This window comes from Octopus bimaculoides, chromosome 8 (genome assembly GCF_046866305.1).
Source record: "Octopus bimaculoides isolate indiv1 chromosome 8, ASM4686630v1, whole genome shotgun sequence".
NCBI classification, from domain to species: domain Eukaryota; kingdom Metazoa; phylum Mollusca; class Cephalopoda; order Octopoda; family Octopodidae; genus Octopus; species Octopus bimaculoides.
Window position 1 is genome coordinate 52,442,304 of NC_142935.1, and position 23,189 is coordinate 52,465,492.

Genomic DNA, 23,189 nt, shown 5'->3' on the forward strand with positions numbered 1-23,189 from the left:
TTCTATCCTAATATTCCTTTCCGGAGTGATTATCGGATGACATTTTGAAATGGGGTTACATGCCCGAACCTCTAGGCCTCTTCAGAGATTCACAAAGGGTTACATACAAATGTAGAGCAAGAGGTAAAAACATCAGCAAAAACAACAGCAAAAATAAGATAGAAATAAAAATAAAAAATAAAATTGAAATCAAAATATAAATAAAAATAAAAATAAAAATAAAAATAAGGGTACAGCAGGAAAAAATAATAGTAATAATAATTTATATTATTATATGACTGAACGCCACGCATCTATTTCCAAGCAAGTGTGTATATATATATACTTCAATGTAAGCACCACACACTTCGTGATACCGAACTCCATCCTTATATCCTTGCTTCACATTTTCACAGTCTCAACCAGCCTTTAGGCTCTCTATTTGCGAACAGTTTTAAATCAACCATGAAGAGAAGGTGGTTCAGACGAGGTTCATTCTTTCTCAGCTCATAGTACACGTTTATTTTGCATAGGACAACAAATAGTGGGATCAAGGCTATAACAAATAACAGAGGTGAACAAGAGTATCCTTGGAAGACACCTCTTTTGATTGTTACCTCGGGTAAGTGCTTGTTACAGGAGAGACGGGTTTTCCAGCTAAGCATGCTGTTCTTAATCAGTGCACACACGTTCTCAGCTATGCCACGCATGTCGAATGTTTCCAAAATCCATGAATGCGGCAACATGTCGTAAGCCTTTTTGAAGTCTATCCAGGCCATGCATAAGTTTTTTTGGTACCGTTTACATTTCTTCATTATAATCTTGTCTATCACAAGGTGGTCCTTTGTGCCCTTGGAGCCTTTTCGGCATACGTTTTGTTCTACTGGCAGTAGTTTTAATCAGCGGACGACATAACCGTCATAGTGTCTAACACTTCGGATACAAACCGATCGGAACTATACTGAAAGAGTAGCAAGTATGTACAGAAGCGCAAATAACCCAAGACAGCTTAGAAAGGCAAATGCATATCAACAAGCTGTGTCGCTAGACCGAGGGTGTAGGGAAAGCGTTCAGTGTCTGGTTCAGAGTAAACTTCTCGGTGGGAAGGAACTAGGAAAGGATCGAGTGTCCGTTGGCCAATCTCATTCACAAATGAACTGAGAGGAAGGATAGAAGTGTTGATGGTGTACTACAGTCTGACCATCGTAACTTGTCCCAAGAAACATTTTTAGGAATGGAGCACATGTTTTTCCACTTTATATGGAAGAGACAGGTGCCGCAAGTCAGCAAGTCCATCTGCTACAAACACCCACCCCATGGTGGTCACAGAAACCCTTCCTTATGATATGCCAGTAAGCTTTCAGTCTGACGCATCTACAGAAGTACATCGGTAACACTACAACGGTGACGGTGAGGATGAAAATACGGGTGAACTGATGGGGTCGTCTTTGATGAGACACGTCTTCCTGCAGCTCGTCTCATTGATATGTTGCAGTAAATGTTGAAGCACCGGACCTCGGCCTTCGGCATCTAGAATATTGCCAGCTGGAAAAGGCCACCGACATGAAAAGAACTCTAAATTTCTATAGAGTATTAATTATATAAAGGGTTAAGTTGAAAACAAGGTGAGCTAATTTCGGCTGAAAAGTGTTTCAAACGGGGTCTGGAGGCTAGTGCTGACCTAGGGTTAAAGAACAGCAGTGCATGAAGAAGGTGATGCTAATGAAAGTTGTCAATCATCTTAACTATATGATTGAGTGCTGTGCATTTATTAACTTAATGTTAGATCTTCGTTAGCTGACATTTTAGAAGGGTTGTAAGAAGAGAAAGGAGGTGCAAGCAAATACATGGAACTAATAAAGAAAATATCGAATAAGTAAAAAAAAAAAAAAATACATACCACAATAGCATGTACTTGCTCGTCAAGTGGTGGTGCGTCAAACGATTTACACCAATAAGTAGTTTTTGACTTTGGAATTCGAGTCTGAAATCGATTTTAAAAACAGTTATAATTGCAATAAATGGTTATAATAAAACAATGATTAAAACTATTTAGGATCTTTGTAATGATTAAAATATATTCTCCTGTGCTTTTATTTCATTCATTTGACTGTGGCTATACCGGAGCACCTCCTTAAACGGTTTTTAGTCGAAGAAATCGACCACAGACACAAAGACACACACATAAATACAAACACACACACACACACACACACACACACACACACACACACACACACACACACACACATATATATATACATATATATATATATATATATACGAATATACGAAAGGTTTCTTTAAGTCTCCGTCTACTAGATCCACCCACAAGGCTTTTATCAACCCGTGGCTGTAGTAGAAGATACTTGTCCAAGGTACCACACAGTGGGACTGAACCCGGAACTATGTGGTTGAGAAGTAAGCTTCTTACCACACAGCCAATATATATATTGAAGTTATGAGAGGTAATGGTGTCAAGAAGACCCAAAGGTGTCACGTAATGCTGAGTAAGTGCTATGGACAGACTATAGTTAAGCTCCAGGTTCGGTAAATATGCAAATGAGGATTCCAACGTAGGTCATATATCAGCATGCATATATATAAAAATTTAATAGAATGAGATAAGAATCCAAGGCTGTGAAAGATTTCAGAACATTTATAAAGAAAAGGTTTTACAGCTGTTTCCGGGATATTTTATATGTCCCTTCATCAGAGACAGTGTGAGAAAATGGTTAAGCAATAGTTATTTCAGATAAGATATGAAATAGAGAGTGAAGTGGAGGAATGAAAACAGACGTAAGATATGCAGGGATATTGTATCTGCAGATCTATTATTTAGGCAGAATGGTATACACATGAGTTTCCTGTAATTTGTGTGTAAAGTTCCAATAGTATTTAAAATTGGTCATTCCAAGCATAGAGTTATTGAATGGTGTTACTGAATCAAGGTTTTTTTTTAAGTGCACTTCAAAATATCCCGGAAACAGCTGTAAGACATTCTCTTTATAAATGTTTTGAAATCCTTCACAGCCTTGGATTTTTATCTCATTCTGTTAATTATATATATATATAGGCGCAGGTGAAGCTGTGTGGTGAAAAACGTGCTTCCGAACCACATGGTTCCAGGTTCAGCCCCGATGCGTGGAACCCTGGGCAAGTGTCTTCTACTACAGCCTCAGGCTGACCAAAGCCTTGTGGGTGGATATGGTAGACGGAGACTGAAAGAAGCTTGTTGTGTATATATATATATATATATATATATATATATATATATATATATACATATATATTAACGGTTATTTCAAGAATGTACACGATATCATGTGAAAATATGTTTGTGTGTGTGTGTGTGTGTGTGTGTGTGTGTGTGTGTGTGTGTGTGTGTGTGTGTGTGTGTGTGTGTGTGGGCGTGTGTGTTAGTGTGTGCATGTTTAGGTACACGTGTATATGTATCTATGTGTGTGCGTGTGTGTGTACTTCATTAACTCACTAGCTAGATTATAGATTTCAGCATTCGGCACAGTAAATTTATGCGAAAGAAAAACAAAATTCAAAGTTGTCTTTTTAACAAGTTTACAATATTAGATATTATGATAAAACAAGTACTTTCATGCTTTTCACAATTTTGGGGCAGTATTAATCAACTGTTATATTTCATAATGCTTATTATGGAATCCTCGCTGAAATACATAATTTAGCTTAAAATGTACCATAAATTTATCAAAACAGTTCTTTATCTAGAAGCAACTTTACATTGAGGGCTGGAACGTACAATTTCCTGTAAGTTAGACTGGTTTATTGTCCCAGCAGATTAAACGAAAAAAGGCGTTACCGCCGAGGGAGATGCCCTGGAATTTGTCTGTAGATTAGTGTTAAATGGTTGATGCTCACAATTAGTTTTGAATACAGAAACCACAAAATTGGAACCATAATTGTTATGCTATGTTATCTTCCTCACCGCAAAATTCTACTGTCTCCATTAGTTGATAGTACGAGTAAATAGATGTAGATATATATTTCTATTATCGAAATAGTAACTGAATTTTAAAAAAAACTAGCGATATTAATTTTTTTTTTTTAATTATTTCAGTTATGATTTGTATGACGAATATTTCCAATCTGATTTTACTCAAAAGTATTCATTTCTTTTCTACCTGGGGTAGAAGGTCCAACTTTTTGGGGAAGGGCAGTCAATTAGATCAACCCCAGTACGCAACTGGTACTTAATTTAATGACCCGAAAGGATGAAAGGCAAAGTCGACCTCGGTGGAATTTGAACTCAGAACGTAAAGACAGACGAAATACCGCTAAGCATTTCGCCCGTCGCGCTAACGATTCTGCCAGCTCACCGACTTCTTCCTCAAAAATATTTTCCGACCCTTAGTATTGTCGAATCGACATCGATATATGACATGTATTTTTTCAAAACTGTAGGTATTAAAATGTAGGTTCGAAAGTAGATCACGCTTTGTTTTTATAGCTTTATCAGTGGCAAAAGGTCAACATCAGAGGAAGGAATGAAGTTTTCGGAGACTTAACTCGAAAGCAACAGAAATGACTCCACATAAAGAATTCAGGCACCTAATGGTGGCAATGTTACGGATGAAGTTTATCACCTAAGAGAGAAGAGGTTATTATTATTATTTTTTTTTATTCTTTAGCCTGTCAACTTTACTGATCTCCATTACATTGGTCAAATTCACGTTTCGCTTTTGTATTAGAAAAAGGATTACAAACAGATAAATAGAAAATGAATGAATTAATTAAAAATATTAAAAGGATTATGAATTCTTACTTTATTCATTCTGAAACAAATGAATAAATAAATAAATTAATTAATTTGAAAAAATTAAAAGGAATATAAATTCTTACTTCATTCATTCTGAATTGTATTGTAAATGTATCATTTGGCATTACTGGATCAGGCAACTGGTCTTGAAGCAGATATAGACTTTTGACGCCATCCTGTTGAAAGCTGTCACTTACATTGTCTGTATTGTTATAGCCCCACAGGACTCTCATTGTATTTTGCTACAAAAAAAGAAGAAAGACACTATCATAATCCTCTCTTTCCCTTCTACCTCTTACACGTTATCACGATCATCATCATCTTCGTCGTCCTACTCTATATCATCAAATTCAAAATCAATTTCAGCGGGATCAACACCATTATCATCAACAGTAACAATATTCACACGAGATATGAGACATCTGCGCAATCTGGAAGAAAAAGCATCTAAATTTCCTCATTTCATTATTTCAAAATTTCTTCAAACTGGAAGAGCGCGACGGATAATGCAGTCCAAGTTAAGTGAGACTGGTAACGATTGGATTGTCTTTGATCTTAAATCTGTCTGATCAGGGCTGACCTGAGGTCTAAAAGCAAAGAGAGGTGGTTGAGAATGGAACGCTTTTGATTATTCCGATTTCCTCAAATCAGCTTTCTAAAGTCAGCAATAACTATTGGATCTTTTAACGACGATATTTTGTTACATCAACGAAACCTGGTCGTTGTTAAGTCAAACAGCCACGTAAAGCATCCCTCTGTACGAAAGGGTTTTACAAAGAATTCTTTGAGTGCCTTTAACCTATCGAATATATAATCTAGAGGAATATTTGAATTCTTCACCGCATTGCAAAGAACCACACAAATCAATTTTACATTGCAGGTATGGCTTATAACTGTGGACGGTTTCCGCCAAGTAATACGTATCTTAGACTTTACAGACGCAATGTAACACTTGACATAAGATAAACACTGTTATTACCGATGCAAGTTGATGAGAGACTGACCATATACTAAAGAGGACTTGGAAAACTGTAACGCCACTAGATTTCGTTGTAATTTGTTAAAGGAATTAGATTTAAGCCTTTTTGTCTAGAAACGATAAGTCAATATTAACATATTAACCTAATTTCGAGTAGATTTTAATTAATGAGTACATTAATTTCGGCAAGTACAGAAGATAACACCGTACATGTTTTAGCTGAATTAGACCTTCTCAGCAGAACGTGAATTTCACCGTAGTTGCTTAAATAATGATGAGAGAATCACAAAATAGATATATGATATAGTACATGAGTAGGCTTTAGAAATTAATACATTTAATAAATAAGTGTCCCACATCATTTTTTTTTTTTTTCAAAAATTCCGCCTCCATGGAAAAGAATATTTAAGTCAGCATTAACACAGTTTATATTATGTGCACTAAAAATCGGCGAGGAAATGACAATATTATCTCATTGACATACTATTATAATAATTACTGTAAATACGAAAGAAAATTAACAATTAAGTGTGTGATTATAACCACCTACACATTATTTAATTCACTTTACTTCTGCTAACTACTCTTGCAATGTATATATATTTTACAAAGAACACATATATAGGCAGCTACATCTCTGTAGAACATACAGTTTTGTATTGCTTTCTTTGACTATGAAGCACCGCATTCATGTGGAAACTTTGAAAGTTACAAACATAATTAAGGTCTCAAATGTTATTGAATATCCGTAATAATTTTAATATTTATATTTCAGTATGGTAAAACTGAAACAATACAGCTTGACCTCGTGTAAAAATTGTTTAAAATAAAGATTTCGATTGTTGGCATCAGTGCCTTCTTAAGTCATGGGCACACTGGGGAGTTACCCGTCGGGCATCGCAGGTCTAAGGGCTTGTTCACAATAAATACATACATCAGGGCCTGGTGTACTGATTTGCTCGGGGCCTATAATACTGCAAAGACAGTCCTAATTGGCATAAATTTTGGGGGGAGGTAGTTCGATAAACCAAGTCTGTGCTTCATTTTATTGACAGCGGGATGATAAAAGTCGATTAGAGGGGAATTTTAACAGAGTCGTAACAACATATGGTAAAGCATTTCATCTAATCTAATCCCATTTCTGTTAGTCCCTTGCCATTTAAATAAACATTTATGACACTTGCACAAGGCCATACTTTTAAAAGAGGGTTTAATCGATTGCAACAGTTCAAGTACTAAATAGGTACAAGACAGGAAAGTTCTAAACAGGTACCAGACAGGAAAAGATAAGTTAATATCTGGCGGATTTGAACCAGGAACATAAAAGGTTGTAAGGAAACATATTTTGTTCGTAGCTCGTAACTTAACCGGTTTTGCCAATGTACAATTAAAAAAATAATTAAAAACAGAAATGAGAAACAATACATGATACAGGTCCTAAGAAACATACATCAACAATAAAACAAAAATAAAGCATAGTAGATTGTTGTTTACAAGATTTTGACAAGATTTGACAAAATTTGAATTATGCTCAAAGTTAGCAAGATATTACTCGTAATAAATAAATCAAGACGGGTTTTCATTCCCTGACTGATATACGCATAAATAAATAGATAAATAAATAAAATTTATCTCTTAGCTGGAGACAGTAAATGAATACCTTTAACGATAAGAGTTAAAGTTAAACGTTAAATTCTAATACAGAAAAGAGGAAAAAACTTCAAGAAATTAAAAGTCAATTACAAAAATTAGTTACTTTTTTAAGTGTGATCGGAAACAGTGGCTTCCATGTTTTTGCCTTATAAGTCACTGTCAGCGAAAAATAAAGAATACTACCTGCTCTATCATGCTAACAATGCTTTGCTGACGTAGTCTAAGAGCTCAAAACAAATCACACCATCCTTCCTGCTTAATAAAGATCACATTTCTTGATAAGTATAAAATTAATGGCTTTAAATTAATTCTTAGTTACTTGAAAATATTTCCATTCTTCTTTGTAACAAACAACTGCAGCTTGGTTTTTTATTCCTCTCGCTAAAAATGTAAATCTCAATTCGTTAAAAATATGTTACGTACGTCATTTTGTATATGAACACTTGCTCAATCTATTTCATTCATTCCTATTACGTCTTCAATTGAATAGTTTATCTTAACTAAATTTTGTATAAAATAAAATACTTACTGTGATATTTATTTTCATATTTGGCCCAGAAAGTTCTCTACAGAACGTCAATGTTGTTTTCATGTCAGACTCATTGAAGTACATAAGATGCCATTCACTGATTGGTTGTAAGGACAATTTTTCGTCACTATTGCCATAATAGTTCTGCAATAAGACAAATGTACATATATATATATATATATATATATATATATATATATATATATATATATATATATATATATATATATATATATATCAATGTGTGTATTTTACCCTTGTTTACAATTAACACGGAAAAATAGATAAACTGTTACCAGGACAGTAAAAAGTAAAAAGGGCATCACACCTTGTTTTTAAAGATAGAAACTCCGGGTTTATGTGAAATATTTTGTATAATATATATAAATAAATAATTGGAGTTAAACGCAGGTGTTATTCAAATTCTTTTATTTCCGACACATGCTTCGAAGACATCATTGATATTGGTGTAAAACAATGTAATCTTCTCTTCAGGGAAATAAAGAAATAAAACTCGTCAATAAGACATTTTAACAAAATATGATGGGGATCTTAACGATCTCGTTGAGGTTCAGAGTTCTTCTCGTTACACCCTGCCACGACATGCTTCGGTCGTACTGACACGCTATGTTCACAACACACACCACCTCTCATGTTTATCATTGATTTCTTTCTTCAATTCTATCGTAATCAGCTTTTTCTTCTTCTCAGCATTCTTTTCACCAACCTTCTTAGGACCCATGGGAAAAACAATAGGGATGCTGCCATAACGAGAGGAACACGTGAACTGAGCACCGTATAGCGGTCACTTGTATGAAACTCGTTGGTACTGCGGATTTACACTCGTACTTCAAGATAAAAACTCGCTCGAGCTTCGGCTCGTACAGTAAATTGATCATACATTGGTACACTTGTACTGCGACGTTCTACTCTGTGTGTGTGCATATATAAGCTAAAAATTACGAACTCCACACAACCGGAAGAAAGTCCGCTACCGGAACAATACCTAAATGCCCACCCAGAACCAAGAATAACCAATACCCTCTCCGGGGCTCCAAATACTCACCAAAGACACAAAATGGGAAATTCCAATGCACTCTTCACCGCAAGACAAAACACCCCCACTCAAAGATACATCCCAAGAACCCTCCACGTCTCTGATGTAACGTCTTCGTGAATAACTCTTTCGGACGAGACTATAAGAGAAATAAGAACTCCTCATATCCGAGACACATTCCACATAATGAAGACTTCGAATATGACCAAAGAAGAAATAGGAACTTCTCCTATTCGAGACATATCTTCCACAATGACTACCTCATCCAAACCACAAGATATAACCATTATGACAACTCCACTCAGAACCGACTTCAACAGAGAACCCACAGTAGACCAAATTTTTAAGCAAACTGGGTCAAAATCGGGACACTCGACAGCACTAACCAAATGTGAGATCCCGAAGGGGATATATATCTCAATAAACACTCACAACGCCCGGTCTAGGAATCGAAACCGCGATCCTACGACCGCGAGTCCGGTGCCCTAACCACTGGGCCATTGCGCCTCCACTAACCGCGGAATAACACAAGTAAAAAAAAGAAAAAAAGAAAAATTAGGTTAACGCATTTGTAATAAAGCAAACGAGCAAAATTGTGTTTTGTGTAAAATTATTTGACTTACTGAAGAATAAGATTGTCCATTAGAAACTCCTGCAAAGAAGACATCGGCGTTTTTCAAGCTACCGTCCATTGATAAGCCTAGTGCAACATAACCGAGTGTTTTAACTTCAGTATGGAATTCGATGTGAGATTTATTAAATTTCCATGAGAGTTGATAAGTTTTGTTGAGGTCCATATAAAGAGAATGGAAATAATCATCCGCTAAAACACTGGAACCAAAGCAGGAGAGTACGAATGCAAGAAAATACATTGTTATTAGTGTCAGCTTCTGAGTGTGTCAAAGGAAATTTTCAGTAGACTGGCAACCGCTACAACGCCTATAAAAGAAATGAATTATGTAACCGATATATTTTTCCGGATCACTTACATTTGATGTCGTCACTTTCATTATCACATGATTTTTTAAGAAAGGTATATAATCACATGATTAGTTAAGGAAGGTACACAATCACATGATTCCCACAAAGGTGTATAATCTAAAATTACACACAGGAAAAATACCACTGACATATAGATTTACTATTTCATACACACACAATAACTTTAGAACTGCAAAATACGCTTACAAAGTCAGTAACGCACATAAAACACAAATGCTATTGTTTTATCAGATAGAAGCGTTCTGTATGATAAAAACGTTAATATTATATCTTCTAGGAGTTGTCTTCTGTTTTTAGTTCTTAGATACTTTTAAAGGGTTTTTGTTCATTAATTGCTTGGATAATCTCAGCTGATCGACATGTTATTTAACACACTGTGACTGTATAATTTATATAAGACCGTAGTCTATTTGTATTTTGTAAAGAGAACGCTTAAATATGATATTTATGATATTCAGAATTATACACCACCCTGCACAGACTTAGCTCATTCTAATCCCTACTGTCTCAGACACATATCAACTTAATGAATTGTTTTGTATCCTTTTATTTACGAAACAAGGCAGTGGCCGTGGCCCTTCACAAGGCCTCCGACACCGGTGAATGGAGGAGGAGAGGGAGGTATCCTCAAACTGAAAATCTGGTCCGAATGCTTGCAACAGAAAGAATTTCGATAAAAGTAACCAAGATGTCTCATGGTCTTGTTAAACCGGGAGATATGTTGTCAACACTGATCATCAGAATGCTACAAACGACATGGCTGATCTCAGTATGAACAGGCATTAATTTTTACTGCATTCTCGGCATGGTTGAGAGTTTCTTTCTCAAACCGTCTTGCAATTCCTATCCTGGAAATTTCTGACAGTTTGTTCATTTATGACGTATGATCGTTGTATATTTCATGCTTCTGGAGGCGCAATGGCCCAGTGCTTAGGGCAGCGGACTCGCGGTCACAGGATCGCGGTTTCGATTCCTAGACCGGGCGTTGTGGGTGTTCATTGAGCAAAAACACCTAAAGCTCCACGAGGCTCCGGCAGGCGATGGTGGCGAACCCTGCTGTACTCTTTCACCACAACTTTCTCTCACTCTTATTTCCTGTTTCTGTTGTGCCTGTAATTCAAAGGATCAGTCTTGTCACACTGTGTCACGCTGAATATTCCCGAGAACTACGTTAAGGGTACACGTGTGTGTGGAGTGCTCAGCCACTTGCACGTTAATTTCACGAGCAGGCTGTTCCGTTGATCGGATCAACTGGAACCCTCGACGTCGTAAGCGACGGAGTGCCAACAACAACATTTCCATTTTCTCACACCTGAGAGTATATAAGGTTTACGCTGCTCTATCCTTGAGTGATAGAAATTAAATGCATGTTCATATCCTGTACAAAATGACTCGGTGATTCATTTAACATACAGATCATATTTTAGGCTTGTCTTATGTTCTCTATATTCTTATTTGTTACGAATTTTCTTTTAGTATACAAGGCAAGAAACAGGTCTTTACGTTTAGAATTACTCATTTTATTTGTTATTGTAAGCACTACTGTATAGTACACATGACACAATATTCTACTTGTGATTAAGTTGAATTGCCAGTTTATTTTTGTGTCGTTCCTTTAACATTCATGTGAAAATAAGTTGCATAACTTTGTCTATTTCTTCTCTTTTGCTTGTGTTTAACATGGGGAAAGGCTGAGAATAAAATTAAGAATATTTAGAATATTTTACGTATTTTCATCGCGCTCGGAAAAAAACAGAACTTCGATGGTTTTTGTGTAGACGACTGAAGACTAATAAAAATAGCAAGAGATTTAATAAGGTCTTCACTCTGTAGAAGAATTACCTCTGCCTCAAGCACATATTGATTTATTCGATGCAATAGGAGAGACAGTGTCTAGTTGTTACACGGGTAAGTTGTTACAAGCCCATCGTTTCCAACTTCAAGAAATAGGTGGCACTCAGGTCTCTACCTCGTGAAGGCCAATAGCATCATGACTCCATAGCATCATGACTGCATATGTGTATTGCACTGGCAGGCTGTCACCAGGAAAGGTATGGCTCAAAAAACGATTTTTTACTCCAAAAGTGAAATTTTGTCTCAAAGTTATTTCCTTAGCTACTAAAGCATAAGTGGTGTTACTGAAGTACTTTGTGACTCATTAGTAAGTGTTAGAAATTTCTTTCGATACATGAAGGTGTGTCCTGGATGCCATGCATTGCAATTGCTATGTACGAAGTAATCCCCAGAAATCCTTGGTCGAGGCTAATTGTTACAGTGTATCAACTTAATCCAGGTATGTAACAACTTACTCCAGGTATGTAACAACTTACTCCTTCTATTTCAGTTTAACATGTCATGCCTAGGAATTACAAAACGAAGACTGCAAGGGGGTATACCCCTCCTGATGTCATGGAAAGAGCCGCCAGGAAAGTTGTGAATGAAAAGAAATCATTACGGGATGTTGCCGTAAAACAGCGCATAGTGGATGAAGTAGACGAATGGAAATCCAAGCCAAAGAAGGCAACTGGTACAGAAAAGGCAACAAAGGGGAAAATTAAGTCAACTAAAACAGGTAAAGGCAAAGGGAAGCAGCCTCGCACCAAGCAAGTCGCCGATTGGAAATGCCTTGTCTGCTCAGATTGGTATTCCAACTCCCTTCCAGGTGAAGAATGGGTGCAATGCATGATCTGTAACGACTGGGCACACACTGACTGTACCGATGGACGACAGGACTTTCTGTGTGATCTATTTGGTGAAAAGTTAATGGAGGACGATTCCGACTAGATGGCACATGTAACAATGGGGAAACTGGCTGATGAGGACTCTCAGTATCACAGTTAGGATATGAGGTGGTTCAAAGCACAGTTAATTAATGAAAATAATACTTCCTAGATGCAAGAAGCAGGAGACGTATTCATTTTTAACTTGTTTGTTAACATAATTCCGAGTTATCGACAGTTGTAACAAAGTACCCCAGTAAGTGTCACAACGTACCCCGCACTCGGGGAAAATTGTTACAGCTGACACCACATCATTAATTAGAACCTGTCTAATTAATGCTATGTAATTTCTGTTTTTTGCTGGTGATAACAATAAATAGAGATGTTTTACTAATTAAATCTGAAAAGAAACTTCAGCTGTGTTCATTTATGTGGGTGCCAAGGCAAAAAAATGAAAACATGTAACAACTAGACCCGGTCTCCCCTACTACCACTTGAAATAATTTGCTTTAATGTGGGTTCACTATTTTACAAAAACCTTCAGTCAATAACATTCTCCTATTTGTAAGGGAAGTTCATTATTTTCGACTACAATTGTCAGATCTAAAGAAGGGTCGCAATGAGATTCCTTATCGTTAATTAAAATGATTCATTAAAATTTGTCCTTTATAAACTTGTCTTCAGGCAGCGAGCTGTTACACTCGTTACCGCACCGGACACAATACTTGGTGGTGTTTCTTCCGTTTTTTATGTTCCAATGCCACCGAGGTTGACGTTGCTTTTCATCTTTTCCGGGGTCAAGATAAAATAATTACTAGTTGGGCACAGGCTCGAAGTAATCAACTTGCCTCTTTCTTCAAAGGACTTGTTTCAAAATTTGAAAGAATTATTATCATTACATCCGCCAAGTAAGGAGGTTATGTTTTCATCAACGTTGGTTTGTCCGTCTGTCCGTCTGTGTGCAAAATAACTCAAAAAGTTGTAAACGGTATTTAATGAAACTTGCAGGAAAAGTTGGTAATGACACAAGAAACAGATGATGAAATTTTAGTAGTGACCGTCAATTTTTATAGATTCTTGAAGGATTTTTTATTTGTTATACTTTACATTTTTCATACTTTGCATGAAGTATTGTTACGTTCTTTGGTTATCTCCCTTGAAAACACTTAATCGTTTACACTTATGGTGGCGTTACTGTTTCCAAAGTTTATTTTCGTTTCTCTATTAGTAATTTTACTCGCGTATCTATCCTAAAATGAACTGCTTGGCGTAGGTCTGCGGAGGATGACATGACAAGCCTTGACTATTGGGATCAACTCAAAAATTTCAGGCTTTGCTTCCTCCACCGCCGCTGTGAAACTAGCTTGCTGTTATCATTTATGTATTATAACTGCTTCAGATGATTCCTGATTTTAAAGGGTTTTTTTTTTTTAAATCATGTGGCTGTGTTATTTTTTTTAACCCCGCCAAGGAGGTTATGTTTTTGCCGGCGTTGGTTTGGGAAATTGGGCGATTTTCAGCATGCGTGTGTATGGGTGGAAATGAGCTGCTTGGTGGAGGTCTGCGCTCTCCGAGTGCTTTTCTAGTTATTAGAAGGTAAGTTTGCTAAATTACAATTCTAAGCTTAGCGTTTCAGTTTGCTCAAATATTTTGAACGGCATATCTCAAAGTTTGGTTGCTTTGTTACTTACTTGAGTAGGTTCAGTTTACCTTTTATTCTTTCGGGATCGATGAAATAAGTACCATTTAAGCACAATGGTCGATGTGACCGACTAACAAATTTCAGGTATTGTGTCTCTCACGAGAAAGGATTTTTTATTAAATGAAAACTAAATCTACGATTGTGTCCTAATTAGTTATAAGGTAACGGAAGTAGATATGACACTGACACAATGTATTGACTTTTGACCAATAACTTGTTTCAGTGTTTTAATTTAGAAACAGTATTCCAAATATTTTATTGTCGAACATTAGATAGTTACCTTTTCAGTTGTAGATGGTTGTAGATCTGAAGTTTGTGGCACTGTTGACGGGTCATCAAATGGATGATATTTTACGTATTTTCATCGACTTCGTAATAGACAAGACTTTGACGGTGGAAACAGACTAAATATTTACGTATTTTGTGCAGACGACTGAATAAGGTAGGGAAAGATGATAAAAATAGCAAGAGATTTACTAACACCTTCATTCTGTAGAAGAGTTACTTCTGCTGTGAACATATTTTGATTTATTCAGTGCAATACTACCAATTGAAACAATTTGCTTTGAGACGGGTTCACTATTTTACAAAAATCTTCAGTCAGCAACATTCTGCTGTTTGTAAGGGAAATACTTTATTTTCCACTACAGTTGTCAGATTTAAAGGAAGGTCGTAATAACATTCCTTATCATGAATTAAAATAATTCATTGAAATTTATCCTTTACAATTTTGTTCTTAAACAGTAGCTGATACAATCATTATTGTACCGGGCACAATACTTGGTGGTATTTCTTTCAATTTTTTACATTCTCATTTCTAATGTCAGCTACGCCAACCGTGTCTTGCATCCTTTCGGGGTCGATAAAATAAATATTAGTTGGGTGTGGGGAAGATGTACTCGACTTATCCTTTCTTCAAAATCGTTCCTCTGGTCCCAAAATGAGAAAGACTTATAATTGCGACTATTAGAAGCTGAAATTTGCTGAATTATAATTCTAAGTTTGGTTTTCCAGTTTTCACATGTTTTCGAAACAATAAGAAATTTGAAACTTAAACTTTTTTGTTATCCATTTGACAGTTTACAATTGATCATGCTTTCCAGCATCATAGACCTGGATACTGAGTTTTGTAGAGTTTGTATTACTTAATTACTGGAAGAACCATCCAGAGTGATGAGTCAACAGTATCATCTAGAGTAATGAATCGAAGCACAGACAATCTGGTCAATACAAGTCTATTCTAGTCGATAATGAATAAAACAAGTTAAACAAAATGGTTTCTAAAACTATTTTTGTTTACAAATTGTAAATAAAGATATATTTACTGAAAAGTTTTATTACGCAGAAAAATTTATTTATTGAAAAATTTTATTACGCAGAAAACTTTATTTATTGAAAAATTTTATTAAAACAGAAAAATTTTATAATGCAGGAATAAAATATTCTGGATATATCCTTTGTAAGCAAGTAACACTGAATTTTAAGTTATTGTGGAAAATGAAGTTTATAGAATCACTTAATTCATATCACACCAGATAAATGTTCATTTTTATGCCACATTTTGCGGATAATCATGCAATATCGAAAACTAAAATCGTATAAACAGAATTTGACTTTCTGGTATATGCAATTAACTTTAAAATTTTTACATAAGCGCATACACGCACACACACACACACACATGCACACACACACACACACGCACGCACACATAAATATATATGCATACGTATAGATTTAATGTTTGTTAATACCTGCGAAAATATTCATCGAAGATTTTCCTCAGCTCGTTTTTCATATTTATAAGAATAGTTATTATATTAATATGGTCTGACGAGTGTTAAATTAACCAATAAGAAATGAAAATGAAAATTATTCCAGTCCTCATGAAGAATTTCGCAGCTGAATTCTAGAAAATACGAGAAAGAAAAAAACGGAAATTAAATCGAATAAAACGAATTTATTTTGAGAAGATCTTAAAATTTTATTTTTGAGAATTAAAATGAAAATCTGATATTTTACCTTTCAGTTTTCTAAACTTTGAGTGACCGAAAAAATGGTGGATGGTACTACTACTAATACTACCCCTTCTTAGACAGACAGACAGACAGACAAACTAAACAGACGCACAAACACGTACACACACACTCACACATGCACGCATACACACGTGCACACAAAACACACACGGACCTCCAGTACCAAACACAACGGGTCACTCAACTAATTAGCGAAGCATCCATCACTAACATACTTCAACCGTTAACTCATAGATAAAATGGTTCTCTCTGTCTCTTCTATCAATTCTACAACAGTCACTATTCTTCCTAACTAGCTGGTCGCATATTCTCACAGCCTGGTTGACTCGTCTCACCTAATTTCCTTCTTCAGTTATTCTCACGGAGTATCCTAACTTCTTCCTATCTTACCTCTCTAAAATTCACTCTACTAGAATCCTATTTTCTATGAACATTGAGTTATATTACCAAGTTGAGCATAAGCAATATCGATTTCACCAGTCTATGAAGATATAAAATGCCATAAGCAATGTCACCTGTCTTCTGACTTTTTTTTAATTTAAAAAGGTGTGTAATATTTTGTAACTGCTAATTTGTTACAATAAGTTATAGTTAACCGAATGACAAAGTTGATAATAGTTAAAATAAGTAATCCGACAACAATTTGTGAGAATACAGTAGTTCCTAATTCCATTGCATAAATTAGTGCAGCAGAAATTATTTCAAACATGTACTATGTTGCATACACAGCAGAAGTCAGCATTGAATTGAATCTACTTCACTAATTTCGCAACTTTAATTAATTATTCTCAAGGCACCTGTCATTATAGGTAACGTTTAAATTTCCACTTTTCATCTTACCTCTCTAAAATTCACTCTACTAGAATCCTATTTTCTATGAACATTGAGTTATATTACCAAGTTGAGCATAAGCAATATCGATTTCACCAGTCTATGAAGATATAAAATGCCATAAGCAATGTCACCTGTCTTCTGACTTTTTTTTAATTTAAAAAGGTGTGTAATATTTTGTAACTGCTAATTTGTTACAATAAGTTATAGTTAACCGAATGACAAAGTTGATAATAGTTAAAATAATATTTAGAAATTTTCTCCATTTCTTTTGAAGATCCGCTATCGTTTATTTGGATTGATACTTCGACTATGAAGTACTTCATTTTTTCGTGTCCTACACAAAAATACCCGATCGAGTAACCTAAATTTCCATATCTGTGAGTATCGTCATATCTCAAAGTTTGGTTGCTTTGTTATTTTCTTGTGTAGATCCAGTTTACAATTTATTCTTTGAAGATCGACGAAATAAGGACCATTTAAGTATTATGGCCGATGTAACCGACTATCTCTCTCCCCCAAAATTCCAGATATTGTGCCTCTCACTAGAAAGGATTTTTGTATTATCATAAGAAAATACATTAAATGAAATCTAAATCTACGATTGTGTCCTGATTAGTTATATGGTAACGGAAGTAAATATATAAAAAAAACTGAACGATAGTGACATAATGCATTCACCTTTCATCAGTAGATTGTCTGACTGTTTTAAATGAGAACCATATACAAAATATTTTATTGTGTAAACTTAAATACTTACCTTTTCGGTTGACGTCGGCAGTATAGTTGACTGATCTTCAGATTGAATTACTGGGAATGGTCGATTCTTAAATTTAACCTTCTACGAAGACAAAATATATCGGTCGTTAAATGTTGGAATATCATTCTGTTCGTGCAATTTTTTAAAAACTAAATTTAGAATTACATAATTCTAAATTATTTATAAAAAGTATAAAAAGTACAACCATAATTCTTACCCTAATAAAATTACATTATTTTTGATAATCTTAATCATCCATATAATTCCTAAAAATTGGAAATTTTTCGTGCAATATGCACCACAAAAATGATATAATATGTATTTTCTATATAACCTGTACATTTTATATAATATATACACTTTATATAATATATATATTTAATATATTATGCACATCTTATATAATATATTCATTCTATTTATTATATACATCTTATATATACATTTTATATAATATATACACTTTATACATTATATACATTTTATATATGTAATCGTCAACTATTATTACTTAATATTCTAAAACATCACACAGTAAAATCATCTTAACACATAGCAACAATAAATAATATATTTAAACATATTATCATAAGTAATAATATAAATAAACATCATTAAATAAATATAAATAAATTATTAATAATAATATATATAACAATAAATACTCTTAAATAACATAAGTTCCACGATCATTATTAATCAATTATCAATAAAATTAAACAACTTATTCATACTCAAATATATATAGATATATAATTACTATTAAGTTATAATTATTTGTGATATTTAAATAATATTTATATATTACATAAATACCAAAAAAATTAATTAATATATAAATCCTGAGTTACAACTAAGTATAAGAAACAACAACCACAGACCCCAATACTCAATTTATTAATTACAACACATTAATTTTTAACACGTTATAAATATCATTTTAAAACTCTATAAAAATAATAAATAATTATATATTTATTTCAGAATATTTTAATGATGCTTAACTAAAATTTATTAGCATTAATTTTTACAAAACCAATGGAGTTTACATCTACTTTTTCATTCTTATAAATCATTGACAAAATTATCTATTTTATGGATGTATCCTCCAAATTTCACCTATTTCTGTCAATAATCCAAAATTATATTAAATGAAGGAGAGTATATTTTGGATTTAAAAGAATTTTGTTTATCTTAATTTTGATAACTAAAAGTATAAAAAAAAGACGTTTTATTTATGGGATGACCCAATATTTTGATAAAGTCATCGTAAATTAAATGTTAATTTTTTTTAACAGGAAGATAAAAAATCAAGTTTGGAGAAGAAAAGCAGTAATTTAAATAATACGTCAAATTCCAAAGTGGAAAATAGGTTATCACTGCATGCAGCTATAGGCAGTGGTGCTTAAAATTGACTACTATAAGCTTTGATTTATAAGTGTTAAATTTCACGACAGCCCTAATGAATGTTCAGAATATCATTGTAATCAATAAGATAAAATAAAAGAAGAAAAAGAAAAGTACAACTTACACTTAACTTCTCATAACATGACTGTGTAAAACCTAATTCAGGCTCCAAACCGTTGACTATTAATTCCATTTTTTTAACGGCTTCCTGGTTATTTTTATATTGCAGTGGGTTCATACTGAAACAGATATCTTTTTTTCGTTTCCTTATATTTAAATTATTACAAAATCAATAAACAAAAGCAAAATATTCTAGCATTTATAACTGAATTGATACTTCAAGTTAGCGTTTCCGTTTGTGCTATACTGAACATATTGTTGTAAAAGACAGCTGTTTACGGAGTAGACCAATTGGATTGTTTTTTAGATACGAAGCAAGGCTGTGATTAGATCAATAAGCATAACAGGTATATTAATCAATAATATTAATACGCTAACTTTTTGTTTTAGTACGTACCTGTTGTGTGCGTCACACTTATTTCTTTGAAGTGGCAAAGCGAGAGAGAGAGAGATGAGGACAGAGAGGATGTAAGAGAGAGGGAGGGAGAGAGTGTGAGAGAGAATGAGAGAGAAAGTGAGAGTGTGAGAGGGAAAGAGAGAGTGTGAAAAAGACATCAGTGGTGACGGCGTTCGTTTATAATAATGATAGACTTGCATACACATTCTTTTTCGTTTGTCTTATTTTTCCTTTTACAACCTATTTGTAAATATCCGGTTGAATTTTTCCTATTACCTCATCTGTTTTTCCTTATTGACTTTTATTAATAACTTTTTTGATGTTCTTCCTTAAATTCTTCACTCTGATGAGAATGACAATACATTCAAAAGACATTCGTATTGTCTTTTGAAACATTCGTATGTATTAAATCCAATTTTGATTTTAACATTTTTCTCCATTTTTATACTTGTTTCTGTATCTTTATACCTGTAACGAACTTTTTCAATTGTTATTTTCATATTCTTACTACTTGCTGCTCCAGCTGATTTTTATGAATATGATGAATTTTTATTGGAAATTATTTTGTCTCCTTTTGGACTCCTTAAAAACTTTGAATTGTTTTATTTTAACTTATTTTTTCTCTTATATATATATATATAGTAAAGATTATATTATTTCTAACTTGCATAACTGTACATCCAGATATATATATATATGGTATGAAGTGAAAAAAATCCATACATTTTAGCACAAATGTTTCAGAACACAAAACGAACAGTTTTATTAAACAGCAAGCAACCCAGAAAATGCGTTGGCAAACAGCAACCAATCCTTACGCAGGTAAAATGACGACAGCTTACCTACTACGTCCAGGTATTTCGCCACAACTCCCTGCCCCAAACCATCCTCCACAGAACAGTTGGGGGAGAACGAAAGAGAGGTAGATAGAGAAAATCCTAGTCTGATAGCATCAAGAGCTCCACAGGTCACAATACCGCCACTCTACTACGCATGACAGATAACAAAGTCCAGTGGCGACTGCACAATGACAGCATAGTACAAATAACGTTTTGAATTTAAAGTCAACGTGTAGCATGAATAATAACATTAAAAAATATCACAAAATACTATTGGCCACCAACGAATGGATTTGATAACCATAGATTAATGAACACTCCAATGTATATGAAATGAATATGAAGACCAGAAGAGAAACACTTCTTACTAGAAGATCGTGGTTTAGTGAAATCTGAGTCACGCACACACGCACGCACATACACAAACACAGCTGTACACAAATAGACATATATATGAGGACTTAAAGATCGATAGCAGATAAATGGGAGGATAAATATATGCACACGTTTGTATGTGTGCATGCATGTAAATGTGTAGGGGGATGGCTAAGTATGTATGGAAGTATAATTATGTATGAATGTGAGTGTGAAGATAGATAGGTAGACAGATAGATAGATAGATAGATAGATTGATATACTTGATTAGAGCCTTGTCATACTCTGCATCACTGGTACAACTTTTTAATGTTATTCGTGGATAAATCAGAATGAAAGCTAGACACATCTCATTCTCAGTGCTAAGACCACCCTGTAAAGAAAACAAAAGAGATTTATAAAATAATTATTTAATATTTGAAAATTACGCTAATCATCACCAAATTTATAAACAGACAAAATATAAACGTTCTAATCTCTTATGCGGTCGCAAATTTTCTTCAAATTGTCTTTATTCTATTTTCAATCTTTCAAATGTTTTTCTTGTCTCACAAAGAACGGTGTGTGATTCCAAAATCCTTGTTTGGTTGACTTTGAAAATAATGGAAGTCTTTGATTTAGATACGAGTTCCTTCTTGCAATAGGAATCTTTTCTGATGCTGGTACAAGACTGTCATTTTTAAATGGATGGTTGATGAAATCTTACCCTTCCCCACACCGTATTGATTGGTACTGTAATCTATCGATCTTGAAAAGCTGAAAGGTAAAGCTGAGCCAAGTAGAATTTGAACTCAGAAGGTAGAGTGCCGTAAACCAATTTTACAAAGTAATATTTAGCTGTAATTAGCATGCCAGGCGAAATGCTTAGCAGTATTTCATCCGTCTTTACGTTCTGAATTCAAATTCTGCTGAGGTCGACTTTGTCTTTCATTCTTTCGGGGTCAATAAATTAAGTACAAGTTGCGTGTTGCGTACTAGGGTCGATCTAATCGACTGTTACCCACCAAAAAAAAAAGAAAAAAAAAATTTCTTGCCTTATGCCTAGAGTAGAAAAGAAAAGAATATTTAGTTGTAATTCTGCCAGCATACGGCCTTATAATAACTTACAGAGACACAAAGACAGAAATTTGGGTTATGTTGTTAGTCAGTTATGTTGAAACTTATGCACGATACATATTATTTTATCGATCCTAGAAGGAAGCAAGAAAAGGATGACACCGACATTCTTTGAAGTCATAAAGAAAAGAACAGAAAGAAATATCTTAGAGAATTTTGGTATCGGTTCTGATAACTCTGCCCTTCCATCTCACTAATGAAAATAATAATGGTTTCAAATTTTGGTGCAAGGCCAGCAATTTTAAGGGAGGGGTAAGTTGATAACATCGACCCCAGTGCTCAACTAGTACTTGTTTTATCGATTCCAAAAGGATGAAGGTCAAAGTCGACCTCGGCGAAATTTGGAGGCCGAACGTAAAGGTGGACGATATATTGCAGAGCATTTTTTTCCGGCATACTAGCAGTTCTGTCGGCTCACTGCCTTAATAATAATAATAATAATAATAATAATAATAATAATAATAATAATAATAATAATAATAACAATCCTCTCTGCTAAAAATACAAGGTCTGAAAATTTGGGGGAGGAGACTAGTCGATTACATCGACCCCAGTGTTTCCCTGATACTTAATTTATCGACCCCGAAATGATGAAAGGCAAAGTCGACCTCGGCAGAATTTGAATTCAGAACGTAGACAGACGAAATGCTGTGAATGCAAAGATCCTCTGGGACTTTGACTTCCACGCTGACGAGGTGCGAGAGCACCGAAGGCCGGATATAGTAACCTTTAGGAAAGATAAACACGAGAGCCTAATAATTGACGTGGCAATGCCAGGATATCAACATATTATCATGAAAGAAAGAAGAGACTGACAAATATGGAGACCTGAGAATTGAGATCGCCAAGATGTGGCAGCTGCAAGAGTCAAACATAAAGGTTGTTCCTGTTG

At 34.4% G+C, this 23,189-nt stretch overlaps 2 protein-coding genes across 2 annotated transcripts in view; both read right to left on the reverse strand.

Moving 5' to 3' along the window:
* The window catches only part of LOC106881907 (DBH-like monooxygenase protein 1), a 33,773-nt gene extending 23,832 nt beyond the window's left edge, over nt 1-9,941 (reverse strand). Inside the window, exons 1-4 of the mRNA XM_014932430.3 lie at nt 9,613-9,941; nt 7,933-8,076; nt 4,855-5,013; nt 1,880-1,963 (exon numbers count right to left, since the gene is read on the reverse strand). Coding sequence (XP_014787916.1) covers nt 1,880-1,963; nt 4,855-5,013; nt 7,933-8,076; nt 9,613-9,861 — 636 coding nt within the window. The 5' untranslated portion in view covers nt 9,862-9,941. The remainder of the gene's footprint in view (nt 1-1,879; nt 1,964-4,854; nt 5,014-7,932; nt 8,077-9,612) is intronic.
* Nucleotides 9,942-15,797: 5,856 nt separating this feature from the next.
* Nucleotides 15,798-23,189, reverse strand: part of LOC106881872 (DBH-like monooxygenase protein 1 homolog) — a 36,366-nt gene continuing 28,974 nt past the window's right edge. Inside the window, exons 10-13 of the mRNA XM_052970100.2 lie at nt 21,445-21,554; nt 19,575-19,689; nt 18,044-18,124; nt 15,798-16,322 (exon numbers count right to left, since the gene is read on the reverse strand). The gene's annotated coding sequence lies outside the window, so the exon portion shown is untranslated. The remainder of the gene's footprint in view (nt 16,323-18,043; nt 18,125-19,574; nt 19,690-21,444; nt 21,555-23,189) is intronic.